The sequence below is a fragment of the Bombyx mandarina genome, chromosome 02 (assembly GCF_030267445.1).
Source record: "Bombyx mandarina strain Sakado chromosome 02, ASM3026744v2".
NCBI lineage: Eukaryota > Metazoa > Arthropoda > Insecta > Lepidoptera > Bombycidae > Bombyx > Bombyx mandarina.
Window position 1 is genome coordinate 6,636,371 of NC_143209.1, and position 15,116 is coordinate 6,651,486.

Sequence of the window (15,116 nt, forward strand, 5' to 3'; positions counted from 1 at the left end):
TTAGTGTGTCTGGCATTGTCAATGACCACTCTCAAATGTGTTCATAATTTCCTCTTATATTTTAGCTGTTAGGAACACTTGCCCCGGATGCGACTTAAACAAGCATTGCTATGGGGCAATGCTGCCGATGTCGAAACGATTTTCATCCTGCAGAAGAGGGCTATTCGTGCTATTTATAATATGCACCCGAGGGAATCCTTGAGGGACAAGTTTAAGGAAATCAAAATTCTAACTTTAGCGTCCCAATACATTTTTGAAAATTTATTGTACGTGCGTAAAAATATTGAAGAATTCCCCAGAGTCTGCGATTTGCACAATGTGAACACTAGGAACAAACATAGGCTTGCGTTGCCGGCGGCTCGAATTAAGAAATTATGCAATTCTTTTAGGGGACTGGGTGTACAACTTTTCAACTAGATCCCACAAAACGTTCAATTACTACCTGTTCATAGATTTAAGAAAACTGTCAAGGAACGTTTGTGCAACAAGGCATATTATAAAGTTAAGGATTATCTACTAGATGGCACTACGTGAGAATGAGGCGTTCGCTCCTGGCCTTTTCATTTTTCATTATTATTATTATTATTTTGTAATTGTATTTTTTGACTTGTTTTTTCGTTTATTGCAAATATTGTTACTTATTTAAAAAAAAAAAAAGGAAATATTTGAGAAAAAACAAAAAAAAAAGCCCGCTGAGTTTGTTTCGCCGGTTCTTCTCAGGACTGTGGCTTTTTTTGGAACCGGTGGTAGAGTTAACATTGTTATTTATATTTTGACATTCAACAAGTCTGTTTTACTGACATCTAAGTTGAAATAAATGTTTTTGAATTTTGAAAGAGCAGACAACGATGATTCGAAAAAGTAAAAGCACAACCCTATAACATCGGAGCGGTTAGCCAACGACCGTACCATTGTATCAGCGACGGTAGACGGTAACCGTTATAATGGTAGATTGTGTAATATGTTCGAATCGTATTTTGGCGAGTTCAAACCATTTTGGCGGATCGATAAAGTTTGCGTCTGGGTGAAATGTTTACTTGTAAACATTTCATCATTTAGCTGCAGTATTTTTCGGAGTTGAGAGGAAAATTTCAAGTTGATCTTTTTTTTTATTGCTTAGATGGGTGGACGAGCTCACAGCCACCTTGAGATATAAGTTTTAAAGTCTCAAGTGTAGTTAGTTACAACGGCTTCCCCACCCTTCAAACCGAAACGCATTACTGCTTCACGGCAGAAATAAGCAGGGTGGTGGTACCTACCCGCGCGGACTCACCAGAGGTCCTATCACCAGTAAAAATGTCTTATATCATGAAGTTTGTTGAGCGATTTTAATAAGTACGTATGTATTCGAAAGCAGAGTCACAACCTTGAGCAGCTGATGGTGATGGGCAAGATATAGGGCAAACATTCCAGAGGACGCAATCCCATAAGATGATCGGACCAAATTCGGTCTTGTCTGGACATCAAGCTCCACGATGCCCTCCACGAGGCCAAGGATCGCAGTAGATGGAGGACGATCGTACAAGAGAGGTTGATGCAGCGTAGGAGTCACGAGCCTCAATAATGAGGAGAACGAAGCATGGAGTGAGCTGTATTATACACATGTCAAGCTGATAAAATAGCGTTAGACAAAAGGTAGGTGAAAGTTAAGAATCTGTTACATGATAATATCAGTAATAAGGAGGGGTCGTGTACCAAACCGTATTCTGCTTAACATCTGGATAAACTATTATCATTAAGATCCTCTAACCTTGTTCCGCGACTGACCCACCCTAAATTTCCCCCATGCTAAAACTAATTATGTCCCCGCAACTTATTTTGGGGTTAGAGAATGTCCTTATTTTAAGATAACGCGTCCATTTCCGACAACAAAATGAATTTACGGCTGTATTACGTCCATAACATTTTCAAGCCTTTATTGGTTTGACCTGTGTCTATTTATGTGTGGTGGTATGTCAACCTAATTATCACTAGCTTCCAGACGTCTGATTAGCTTAAAAATCTGCACACGTAATCTGCTAATAATATAATACTTGAACTGGACTTTTTAGCGGGAACGCGAGGAGTGAAGTTGTGTGATTTGTTTTATCTTGTCTATTTAGTGTTTCTTCAGGTTTAAATGTGTAATAGCGGTGGTTTAACTGTTAAATAATCTGTGAAAGTGCACAAATGTGGGAAAATGAAACAAAGCCGTTGGACGTAACTTCTCGGGATCTTCCAAAAAGTCCACTGAAAAAATCTCAGTAAATGGCCACCATTTTACTAAGATTACATTTCATCTCATATCATCTTCATTTCATTCCATATTATCATTTTTCATGAAAATAAAAATATAAATTAAAATAAGACAAGACTGGTTGTAGTTACCAGGTCATAAAATCCCATTAAAAAAAAACTTAAACCTTCATATTTTGACCATGAGAGTGAAAACGAATTTTTATTTTTAGTTCGGTATCATTATCATTATCATCAGCCCGGAGTCGTCCATTGCTGGAAATATACCTCTCCCAATCCACACCACTGAGCTTGGTCTTCGGTTCTCCTCATCCTCATAGTTCGGTACGTCTCTAAAAAAAAATGGTGCGCGTGCAACTTATCCTTAAATCAAATTTCTCTTGTAATAGGGTATGCTGTGTATAAGAGAAACGGTCCAGCTCGCTTTATCCTTTCCCCCTCTCAACGGACGAATGGTTCGCGAGACGCTTTGTCTATTTTCTCACTCTCGCTCTTCCTAAATTGTATCTTTTCTCTCTAGCCGTAACGAATCTATCGCCAGTTAAATTTTATTCTCAAAGCGCCTAAAGAAGTTTCACTTCAATAAATCGATACATTATTTAGAATGAGCAGAGGTCGCAGGTCGTGTCTAGAATAAGAACGCTACCACCCACCCTTATTATTTTTTTATTGCTTAACATTCAATCGTGAACATTTGTTAAGTACGTATTTCATTTGAAAAAATTGTACCCGCCTGCGGGATTCGAACACCGTTGCATCGCCAGATACGAATGCACCGCACGTCTTATCCTTTAGGCCACGACAACTTTCAGATTTATTGAGACATACGGAAATTTTGTAGATGTTTAGAGACGAGCCCACAGCACATTGGTAGTGGCAAGTACGCAAATACCAGAGCTCATAGACTTCACAATGGAATGCATCCACCGACCTTGAGACATGACGTCGGAATTTCGATTGTGTAACGATTGTCTCACTCGTCAAACCAGAAACACTGATTCGGTCATGATGGAGAGCATAACGGACTTTATTTCAAATCACGGACATCGGTCATATTAGGTACATATTATGTACTCAGTATTTAATGGACAAAAAGATCGGACGGAATTATATTGGAGCTCAATCGAAAACCCGCGTTTCTATATAAGAAAAAGAAAATAACTAGAAAGAAATTGGTATTTGTCCAAAGATTTATCGAGGTCTCAAAACAGTGGCAGCATTTTGAGTTCGTTTTCATTGTGAGGGATTTATTCAGCTTTATTTCTCGAGCAGTTTGATTAGTCACACCGTAACCAGTCACCGGTGACCTTACCGGCGCCATCTGCGGGTCGATCCAGGTCACAGCTACTGTCATGGGCCAGCGCTCGCTTTCTAGAACTAACATCTGGCCTGTTATTTTGTGCGGACCGGTTTTGTCTAAGATTCGAAGTTAGGGTTTCAATAGGGCCCAATCATTTTTATTGGTTGCTGGATGCATTTCTATGGCGAAAGAATCACGGGTTCGTATGTGGCGCATGTAATGTCGGCCTTGGTCTAGTATAAATAAATCAATTACAATTAATACTAATACCCGTGTTGGTTAATTTACTCGCTGAGCCCTTCGTCGCAATTGAACTTCAATTAAGTTTACTCCATTGAAATAGCTGAAGAACTGTTTTTGTTATGGTTTTTTTTTTTCAAATATCTTTCTTTAGATGACTGTTGTGTATAGTTGTCAAAATTTTCTTTTTACCAACATTAAATAGCTATACCAAATAGCCTTTCACCAGTCAATAGACAATATATGTATATTAGTTATTCGCATCATTTCAATATATATTTTTTAGTTATATATATTGAGCAATTGTTATAATATGATAAAAACAAAAATTACGTAAAAAAATAATCGATTTTAAACTTACATAACACAATGGAGGATTACACAGTTACGTACGTTGAGTAACTAGAGCGTTTACACGGTCCATTTGTACGTAATATTATAACGTTTTCATAATTACGTAATCCAATACGTATTTGTCTAAAACATTATATTTTCTAGAACATTCGTATAAAAAGTCGTCGTGGCCTAAAGGATAAGACGTCCGGTGCATTCGTATCGAGCGATGCACCGGTGTTCGAATCTCGCTGACGGGTACCAATTTTTCTAATGAAATACCTACGTACTCAACAAATGTTCACGATTGACTTCCACGGTGAAGGAATAACATCGTGCAATAAAAATCAAACCCGCAAAATTATAATTTGCGTAATTACTGGACCTCTTGGGAGTCCGCACGGGTAGGTACCACCGCCCCGCCTATTTCTGCCGTGAAGCAGTAATGCGTTTCGGTTTGAAGGGTGGGGCAGCCGTTGTGACTATACTGAGACCTTAGAACTATGTATATCTCAAGGTGTGTGGCGCATTTACGTTGTAGATGTCTATGGGCTCCATTAACCACTTAACACCAGGTGGGCTGTGAGCTCGTCCACAAATCTAAGCAATAAAAAAAAAAAATTGGGAAATTATTTTCTTATCCCTATAACGGCAGTACATGTTTTGTCAAATAAACATTTATTAGTATATAACATATTTTAAAGTTTTAAATGTTAGATTACCCTTCTTCAAAATGAAACAATGGTGTAGGCTTACGACGAAAGGAAGATCTTCCACCGAGCGGGTGGTGATATTGCTCGGTAAGAAAAGGAGGAGAAAAAAAGCCGGTCATCGTTCTCGTCGAACTCGTCGCTTACGACGAAGGGCTCGACGAGTAAATTAACCCTGACACAGCTCACTGAGTTTCTCGCCGGATCTACTCAGTGGGTCGCGTTTCCGATCCGGTGGTAGATTCTGCGAAGCACGGCTCTTGTTAGGGTTCGTGTTAGCAACGTCGTCAGATTCGAGCCCCGTGAGCTCATTTACTAGTGAAGGTTACGCTGAAATAGCCTCTCAGCTAGGTAGGAAAAAAAAAGTATTTTATAGATTGCGTGGGGTCTAATGCAAAACGTTTTGTGTCTAGTCCGAAACAATAGTGCTTGAAAGTTTGTAAATCAGTTATAGTTTAATAATTTCAGTAACAACATATAAAACTGCTTAATAGTTTTACAAGTGGTACAGTAAATTCGTAAGCCACATCAAGTGGTTCCGTGGTGTAGTGGTTATCACATCTGCTTTACACGCAGAAGGCCGCCAGTTCGATCCTGGCCGGAATCATATTTTTTTCTTTTTATTTATTTCACCTCTTTTAATGTCTCTATAGTACAACGGTCACTGGTTATTTTCTTCACTATTAAGTAATTTTCTCATGTATTCTAAATGTTTCCCAACTCATTAAGTTTTTTTAAATATTATCAAATCAGATTGGTTAATCTAAAGCCATTCTGAAGGGAGGAAAACAGTAAGGTCATTATTTCTTTTTATCCAGAAACTAAAACTATGAGCTTAACACCCCCCTTCTAGTCATTATGGATTAGAATTAACAATAGAAGCTAATGAGTTTTGTAAAAAAAATTTTTATTTCAACAACTCATTCTGCCTTTGATTTTACACTTTAATATTTTTATTGCTTAACGATTTGAACCAGCTCACAGTCCACCTGGTGTTAAGTGGTTACTGAAGAACACCACACATTTTGAGATATGAGTTCTAGATCTCAGTTCAATAGAACAATGGAGGCTCCACGATTAGAACTGGAACACATTACTATTTCAAAGCAGCAATAGTTAGGGAGATTGTACCCATCAGTTATTCACAAGAAACCTGGTAAGCAGTAGCAAGCAGCGACTTGACTGTGTCCCTGACATTGCTGACGGTCATGAGTGATGGTAACCACTTACTATCAAGTGGACCGTACACTCATTTGCCTATAAAGGCAATAAAAAACAACACTCAAACACCAGTAAAAAACATAATCCTATATTTAGTCTTGATCAATCCTTTGCTTCCATACTTTTTGTACATAAAAATCTTCTTTATTTTAAAGCAGATTTTTTGAAATATTAATGCTGATGACAGAAAAGAGACTCAGTGCTAAGTGCTTATTAGGCTAAACAAGATTTTTTTTTAATTCTATTATTATATTGTGGTTATTATTATTGTTATGTTACTTGGTAGTTATGGCTGTTATTTGGCAATACAGCAAAAAATGGAGTCTAGTATAATGTGCATAATAGGGGGCCTGACACAAAACCAAGGTGCTGGCATACTCAGTATAAATTCCTCTCTGTGTAACACAATGGACCTGGTACTGGCACTATGAATCCAAGGATGGCTTAGATGTATCTTTTTTTTTGTTTAGGCTTACTACATTTTCAATTTTCTTATTATAGTGTTATCAATTTTTATTCTATCATAAATAATACTATAGGTCGTAATCTGAGATAAACAGTTTTGCAGGAGCTTAAATGGTACCCAGGCCATAATTTTTATAAACTTTCGAATCTGAGATCATAGTTTCTATCATTGTCTAATTTCAGTTATCCCAAGTCTCCAAACAAAATGCATGGAAGCAGCAATAAACAGAGGAACTACACACATCTGACTAGAATCGTGCTATCAGTTTTGGATTTGTAGCATATTTTATAGTATAAATGTCTGTATTATCAATGTCGAAACTCCATATGAACTACATAAAAGTATTTCACTGAGTGTTCTATTCAATATTTACAATTTATATAGGTATATAATATTAGAGTGTTTTATAATGGTTATTAATATATATAGTGTATATTTTTGGTACAAGCTTTTGTTATGCTTAAAGTATTATAAGCCCTATGTAGAAATTAAATCCTTAATACTTAATTTCACACTAAAAGTTTAGTGTGTGTTACTTCATTACAAAAGATTTTTAATAACTTATCTCTTATCAGTGTATGCGATATAAATAAGCCTTATCAACAGACCAAAGATATGAGGTAATGGCTATCCAAACAAAAATGTGGAGTTGCAAATAACTTTCGTTTATTTCCGTTTTTTAAATCACTGTTTTAGCGAAGGTTAAACGATTATACAGCCGGTATTATCGAGATAGCATCTGAATACAATCGATATCGTGACAAGGTCGAGCGTTGCTTAAGAAGATTCTAATTAGGTAAAAGGTCGACGTAAGTACAGATATGGCATTATTGTCTGCCCAACAATGATATCAGCACCAATTCATTTAATTTAATGACTCACGCGTCCGGCTGGAGTGTACAGCCGGTCACACTTGTGTACTTCGATACGAAACAAGTTACCATGTACCTACTTAAATGTAGCAAATAATTTTAAATTACGATAAACAGTCTTAGATATTCTATAGGTAAAGTCCGCGCAACAGATGTTTTCAATACATTTGAAAATGGAATGCGAGAGAAAATTACCTTGTCCAAACATTTCAATTCCTCGGTAGGATAAACTGTTTTCTCGCACCTCGCACAAGTTTTATTCATCTTGAACGGTTTTAAGCCAATAGCACTTAAATAAAATAAAAGCACTACACTTTCACAGAGCAACACAAGTAATCACGATTCACGAACAAACTTTAGATATAACTTTTTTAAGGAAACACTCCGGAGCACGATTTTCGTAGCATCCCCGTACGCGCATGCCAAAAATATGACAAATGGCGACCGTTGGAGAGTGTGACCAGAATATCAAGGTTGACCATGTAGTTTTTACTTTTTAAAGTTTAAGATTTTGCGACAAATTTAGTGTTAATAGTTCTGGTAATACTAGCTATTTCCAGGGGTTTCCTTTAAACTAAAACATAAAAAATCCATTTTTTATTCTCTAAGACTGACAGTTAATTAAGCAGATTTCAGTAGCACTACTAATTTCTACTGGAACTTTAAAATGGAAACTCTCGAGACATACTGTTTTTACGTACTAATAGTTATAAGATTTTGAAATTATATGAGAAACGTGTAACATCGTCAATGTATTTCTCAAATTTATTATACATTTAAAGCAAATTTATACAACGAAATCAGGAACAGTTACACTTCTCTCGTTGCAACACCGCTAGTGCTTCATTGAACAACTGTTTTGATGTTTGTATCATTTCCGTTAAATTTTTGAAGTCATCTTGTTTTTCTTCTTCAATCATCCTTAATTTGTCCTCCATAATTTTTAATTTTTCTTCAGCTAATTCAAGTTTGAATTTTAATTCTTCTTTATCTAAAGTTTCATAGTCTGCAGCTGGTTGAGATTCAGAAGAAGTCTCGCTTGGTTTTTCAACAGCTGCAATCGAAGACTGTTTTTTTGTCACAATATTAGTACCTAAAGCGTCAAAAGTTGTCTCCTTCTGCATGGATGTCCTTGAAAGCCTTGAAGTTCTCCTGGTTTCTTTGTAGGTCTTAAGTTCTTCTTCTAAATTATTAATCTTTCTTTCTAGGCGTTTCTTCTTTTCTTTAAGTTTTCTGTTTGCCGATTCTTGTTCTTCCCATTTGTGTCTTTCGTTGTCTATTCTCGTATTTAGTGTTATGATTAACTCGCTTAGTTTTTTTATTTCGTTATCAGTAGCGGTTTTCATTGGAGTGAAAAACACACTTTGTAGTGAACATTCTTCATATCTCAATAATTGAGCTCGCAATTCTTCTATTTTTGCTGCTTTTTCGTTCGCTTGTTTACGCAATGCATCAATTTTAGCATCAGTATTTTTTATCTGTTTCTGATATTCATTAATTTCAGTATTCATTTTGTTCATTTTCGAAGAGTTCTCTTTTAATATCTCTTGATAATAGAGTTCGGAATTTTTTAACTGATTCTAAAAATAACAATTCAACTTTAGTTAAAAATATTTAAAAAAAACTTACAATTAATAATTTGAATACCACTGGAATCTTTGACTTACGAAGTAGCCACATTACCAACACACTCAATGTTGCCAAGACAATATAAAGAATAACAAACCTCCTTTAAATGTTTGAGCTATAAGTAATCACCTCTTACCAATTTATTATTAATGATACCGGCTACATACCCTTTGTTCATTTATCAACATATCATCATGCTTGCTCTTTTCCACAAACGTTTGCATCTTCTGCCTAATGGTGGTAACGTCACATTCTAAATTTCTAATTCTGCAACGAGATCCGTCCAATTTCCTCTTCAAATCTTGGTTCTCCTCTTTTAGAACTTCTAGCTCTTTCATTGCTAAATCTACGTCCTTTTTTCTCTTCATTTCTAATTCTCTTATTATCTGAAGGTGAAACAGATAAGTGAGCAGAGAGCAGTGAGTTAGATGTAGCGTGGCGAAGAAATAAAACACGGGCACAAAATATTTGTCATAAAATTGGGAACAATTATTTTGTTGTGTAGGATGAGTTCGAAATCTTTTTAGACAATACGAATTTGAAAGAAGTCATGTTATGATAAAAATAACTTTTTTTAATTTATTTATGTAAATAAATCAAAACTATACCTGACTCTGGTCTTTTCTTTTAACCTCAATCATATCCTTTTGCTTCCCATTCAATTTCTCCTCTAGCTCATTTACTCTACTCTGCAGAAGTAATATTTGCTGAGCCCTCCCTTTCCATCCAGCCAGGTCATTCTGCAGTTCTTTTATGCTAGTAAACTTATCACCCAGCTCCTGTTGCAAGATTTTCGTTGCCACTAATATGTCATTCTTCAATTCTAGATTTCTGTTTTTACTGTCATATAGTTTTTTGTTGACTGCCGCTAATTTAGTGTTCAATTCTTTCAGTTCATCAGAACTACCGTCTTGAAAATCTTCTTTGCACAGACATGCCTCTAATTTCTCGTTTTCTTTGTTTAAAATGTCGAGTTGCATGATTTTACGTTCCAAGGCTGCATTTTTTGTTTTATAGCCTTCCAACTCTGCAACTAAATGTCTGTTCTGTTTGCATAAGTCCGTTATTTTGGCACTTATGACTCCGGCTGATTTCGAAGAAATTGCAGGACCGCTACCGGATATGAGATCCCGGATTCTTTGATTCAAATCTTTTATGGTTTTGTTAAGTTCTTTTATTTCTTGATCCTTTGTGTAAACACATTTGCGTAATTCGTTATTTTCACCTGTCATTACCTAGAAATGTGATACGTATTTAAACCACTAAGTTTTAAAACGTACCTACTAGCAAAACTGGGGAAAAGAAGTTTAGAAGTCATTGTGGCCTTAAGGATAAAACGTCCGATGCATAGGTATCTAGCGATGCAACGGTTTTCGAATCCCGCAGGCAAGTACCAATTTTTGTAATGAAATATGTACATAACAAATGTTCACGATTGACTTCCAGGGTGAAGGAATAACATCGTGTCATAAAAATCAGACCCGCAAAATTATAATTGGCTTAATTACTGGTGGTAGGACGTCTTGAAAGTCCGCACGGGTAGGTACCCTGCCTATTTCTGCCGTCAAGCAGTAATGCATTTTGCTTTGAAGGGTGGGGCAGCCGTTATACTGTACTGAGACCTTAGAACTCACATCTCTAGGTGGGTGACGGCATTTACGTTGTAGATGTTTATGGGCTCCGGTAACCAGTTAACATCAGGTGGGCCGTGATATCATCCAGCCGAGTAAGCAATAAATAAAAAGCATGTCAACTATCGTTCTAACTGTTGCTTACGCGAGGTGTTCGTATAGCCCAGTTTGATAAGCAGTGGTTTTTTCAAAGCAATAAACACTTCCGAGTTCGAACTTCCCCACCTCATCCCCTCGCCTCGCCTCACCCCATTAAATACGCAGTGGAGAGGAACTATAATAAGTCTAATTTATAAAGAGCCTTATTTATGAAAGAATAATAACAGTTAGCTCTCTCGTTTTGTGGTTCGATTCGAAAGGTCGGACATCTAGTTGTTCAATCCTACTGAAGGTTAGTCCTCGATAAAAGCGGTATGAAATACATAGTTGGTACAACATTACGGTTTAACCTTTAACTGGTCTATCAAATGGGCATTTAATTCAGGCGGATATAAAATATCGTCAGGATCAGGTTTATCCAGTGCAGCTAACATTTTCAACTTCATTTCGTCTGTCTCCTCAATTTTAGCGGCTAAGTCTGCTAGTTTTTCATCGTTTTGTTTGGGCTTTTTAATTTTTACCGATGATAATTCTTTATGGGCAGCCATAGTTGCAGTTATAATATTTAAGTTTCGATAATTTTATTTGTTGTACGAATCAACTGACAATGAATAAACGTCAGTTTTAAAATGAATTAATATCAGAACTCTATGCTGTGAGAACAAGGGTTCCACTAAAATCCAATTACGTTATATTGTATCGTCTTATAGAATAATATGTGTAGAGTCTGTTACATTATATCCTCAATCTATACTTATAATATCAAAAAGCTGAAGAGTTTCTTTGTTTGGTTGAACGCGCCAATCTCGAGAACTACTGGTCCGATTTGAATAATTATTTCACTGATAGATAGTCCATTCATTGAGGAAGGCTATATAACATCACCTTAAGACAAACATAAGCGATGCACTAATAAAGAATATTTTAAAATCGGGGTAAAATCCCTTTTGAGAACTTCTGCTGCAGTTAAACTGTTAAAGTTTCGCCAACACAATTTATTCCAGAATTGTTCTCCTCTAGAAGTTCAAAAAAAGTCCCCGACAGCATATGTCTATATTTTAAGGTTGGCTCACTATAACCTTTTTATGCTAACCAAATTTGTTCTAAAATAAGCATTATTTGTGAAGGTGTTTTTATAAAGATGATATTAATCCTACATTAAACTAAATACGTTAATTATTAAAAGTATTACATTTAAAAGAACTTTGTCCTTTACATTATTTGATTTCAATGAGTATCTTAGAAGATATCGCTGTTCTAAAATAACATCGCAGCAAAATAGTGATCAAGCGCGTAATAATGATGTACAAGGCGCGATATCCTCCTGTTTTGAAGTCAGTTGAAAAGCGTGATTTTGGTGCCTTAAATAGCTCCTTAGCAGTCTATTATTCAAAAATATGTTCACCTTCTACGTATATGAAGTCGCGGGTAAAATTTAACGTTATCCCAACGTAACTATTCCACGCGAACGAAGTAGCAGGCAAAACCTAGTAACTAATATATAGGATCATGTTTCATTTCTGATCCTGCAGACCGAATGGTAAACAGTCGACCTCGCCCAAAACACGTCATTTCGGATCCTCCCGATCTACTAACGGTGCTTTTAGGTACCTCAAGCACCGGTCATCATATACTAACCCACAAACGCAGCCCACTGAATTTCTCACCGGGTCTTCTCAATACGTTTCCGATCCGCTGGTAGATTTTTTTTTTTTTTTTTATTGCTTAGATGGGTGGACGAGCTCACAGCCCACCTGATGTTAAGTGGTTACTGGAGCCCATAGACATCCACAACGTAAATGCGCCACCCACCTTGAGATACAAGTTCTAAGGTCTCAAGTATAGTAACGACGGCTGCCCCACCCTTCAAACCGAAACGCATTACTGCTTCACGGCAGAAATAGGCAGGGTGGTGGTACCCACCCGCGCGGACTCACAAGAGGTCCTACCACCAGTAATTACGCAAATTATAATTTTGCGGGTTTCATTTTTACTACACGATGTTATTCCTTCACCGTGGAAGTCAATCGTGAACATTTGTTGAGTACGTATTTCATTTGAAAAATTGGTACCCGCCTGCGGGATTCGAACACCGGTGCATCGCTCAACACGAATGCACCGGACGTCTTATCCGTTAGGCCACGACGACTACAATAGATTCTGATACAATAGATACAATAGATTCTGCGAAGCACTGCTTTTGCTAGGATCAGTGTTAGCAACTTCGCCAGGTTTGAGGCCCTTTTTTTTTTTTTTTTGGGGGGGAAATCCTCATGGGCTACCTCCGCCTGGGGAAAGGCGGAGGGGCGTGCCGGACTCCTACCGGCTAAAACCACCCCGGTGTCCACCCACACGTGCGCGCAGGGCCGCGGGAACCCAAATTCTTCCGCAGCCCGTGACCTCACCTACTCATTCGGTAACGCTGATATAGCCTCTCAAGACTATCAGGTTAGGTAGTAAAATAAAACGTGTTTTCCATATCTTGATGCCATGCTCGCCATGGTTTTGATGCAATTTTAAGAGAGGGCAACCGCTGTACTGTAAAACTGAAACTTCGAACCTATGTTGTTTTTGATGTCTATAGGCTTTGATAACCATTTAAAATCTGGTGAATCATGAGATAGTGTACCCATCTAAACAATAAAAAAATGTCCGATATTTTCTACACATAATAAACATAATATAGACATACATATAACACACATAATGTATAGTTATTAACTACATATTATGTGTATAGCTGCAACTTCCAGATTGATTATCCAGAATGTTTTTTGTAATGTGACTAATCTCTTAACGAACAAATCGATCTTTACCTTTAATATATTTCATTTATGATGAAAATGAGTACTGCATCAATAAAAAAGGGTTACTAAAAGCATTCTAAATTACAGCCAAAACTCAGTAATTTACATATTATTTCTAATTAGTCTGTGTTGGTTATGTAGGTGATAATCGTACCATAAATACAGGAAACTAGCGACCCGCCCTCGCTTCGCTTCGGAAACATTAAAACACACATGAAACCAAAAAAAAAAATAAAAAAAAAATAAAAAAAGTATCCTATGTTCATCAGGGACAATGTCGGCTTCTAATGGAAAAAGAATTTTTCAAATCGGTCCAGTAGTTTCGGAGCCTATTCGAAACAAACAAACAAACAAATCTTTCCTCTTTATAATATTAAGTATTAAGTATAAGTATAGATAATTGGGGCTTCTCGATTATTATCGCCAATAGAATTTGCATCTTTGTATATCTTGAAATAAGAACTAGGAAATTGCGTAAATTAAGTTAGTATTGCTGTTAACAGTTCGAAGTTTCTTAAAAAATGGCAGCACTGCCTTCCGAGTGCCGTCATGTGTTTTTCACATAGACCTAGTTTTTCACACTGAAGGTTTTTCAATAGTAATTGAGTTGTCAGTAATGTCATTGTCAAACAGCTGCCAGTGTAGGTTGTGGATCGATTGTTTTGATCAGTGTTTTTTTACATATCAAAAGTTAAATCTATTATCAAATTTTTTTATCAGTTTTGTTTCATCTAAACGACCTCTGGGCCGGGTGCCCACCTTGTTCCCTGATTTGTACCCTTAAAATTTACTAGTAAGTGGTTAAAATTATTTGTCCTTGGAAAATTCTGTAACCCATGTAATTTCATGTCTTATCACATAAATTACTTACAAGACTTCTTCACGGTTAATATTTAGTACGTAAAGATGTATTCCCAAACTGTGACGATAAAAGTGGTTTAGTAGTTTCTGTACTATGTAATATTTTTTACTAAACCTTAAATGTTCAAATTTCTAAAATCTATATGTTTTTTTTCGCCACCAATGATAAAATTATTATCTAACTAGATCATGAAATCTAATTGAAGAAAAGTTATTTAGCTTAGAACACTTGTAGTAAACATTTTTAATTACAATACTAAGGTTGTATCCGTAACTGTATTAACAGGATATACTGAGATTGTCATTGAACTCATATTTCGAGGTGTATAAGCACCATCAAAAACAAGCACCTTAGTAGTTCTAATCTAATTAACAATATTCTGGTTATTGGTTATAGAATATAAAATAATTTATGAAATAAAGAAAAACTGACTGCCTTCAAAAATTGAACTAAGTAAAGGATTGCAGGCTAGTCATGAAATTAATGATCTCAAATATATATCTATACTTCTATACTAATCTTATAAAGAGGAAAGATTTGTTTGTTTGTTTGTTTCGAATAGGCTCCGAAACTACTGGACCGATTTGAAAAATTCTTTTTCCATTAGAAGCCGACATTGTCCCTGATGAACATAGCCTACTTTTTTTAATTTTTATTTTATTTTATTTTTTTGGTTTCATGTGTTTTAATGTTTCCGAAGCGAAGCGAGGG

The 15,116-nt window shown here is 36.3% G+C and overlaps 3 protein-coding genes and 1 non-coding gene across 7 annotated transcripts in view; 2 read left to right on the forward strand and 2 right to left on the reverse strand.

The window, feature by feature from the left end:
• Nucleotides 1-7,833, reverse strand: part of lasp (LIM and SH3 domain protein Lasp) — a 40,213-nt gene extending 32,380 nt beyond the window's left edge. The window contains exon 1 of the mRNA XM_089733860.1: nucleotides 7,573-7,833. Within this exon, the coding sequence (XP_089589986.1) occupies nucleotides 7,573-7,641 (69 nt within the window). The 5' untranslated portion in view covers nucleotides 7,642-7,833. The remainder of the gene's footprint in view (nucleotides 1-7,572) is intronic.
• On the forward strand, nucleotides 5,353-5,425 carry TRNAV-UAC (transfer RNA valine (anticodon UAC)). Its single transcript has one exon. It is a non-coding gene; the product is annotated as a tRNA-Val (tRNA).
• A 330-nt stretch (nucleotides 7,834-8,163) lies between the features above and the next one.
• On the reverse strand, nucleotides 8,164-11,284 carry LOC114245721 (uncharacterized). The gene is made up of 4 exons (XM_028177991.2): nucleotides 11,087-11,284; nucleotides 9,615-10,241; nucleotides 9,174-9,392; nucleotides 8,164-8,957 (listed from the first exon to the last, which is right to left on the reverse strand). Exons 1-4 carry the CDS (start codon nucleotides 11,282-11,284, stop codon nucleotides 8,178-8,180), a joined length of 1,824 nt encoding a protein of 607 aa, XP_028033792.2. The 3' UTR covers nucleotides 8,164-8,177.
• Nucleotides 11,285-14,162: 2,878 nt separating this feature from the next.
• Nucleotides 14,163-15,116, forward strand: part of Rbcn-3B (WD repeat-containing protein Rbcn-3B) — a 128,949-nt gene continuing 127,995 nt past the window's right edge. For all 4 annotated transcript variants that reach the window (XR_016324377.1, XR_016324380.1, XR_016324379.1 and 1 more), the window contains exon 1: nucleotides 14,163-14,336. The gene's annotated coding sequence lies outside the window, so the exon portion shown is untranslated. The remainder of the gene's footprint in view (nucleotides 14,337-15,116) is intronic.

What these genes read in the sequence shown, in the direction of transcription:
- LOC114245721 (XM_028177991.2), bottom strand. Translation starts at nt 11,284, where the DNA reads ATGGCTGCCCATAAAGAATTATCATCGGTAAAAATTAAAAAGCCCAAA. An exon ending in ATTTGATAGACCAGTTAAAG is followed by an intron (nt 10,242 to 11,086) that starts GTTAAACCGTAA and finishes TCACATTTCTAG; the next exon opens with GTAATGACAGGTGAAAATAA. An exon ending in TGTTGATAAATGAACAAAGG is followed by an intron (nt 8,958 to 9,173) that starts GTATGTAGCCGG and finishes TGTTATTTTTAG; the next exon opens with AATCAGTTAAAAAATTCCGA.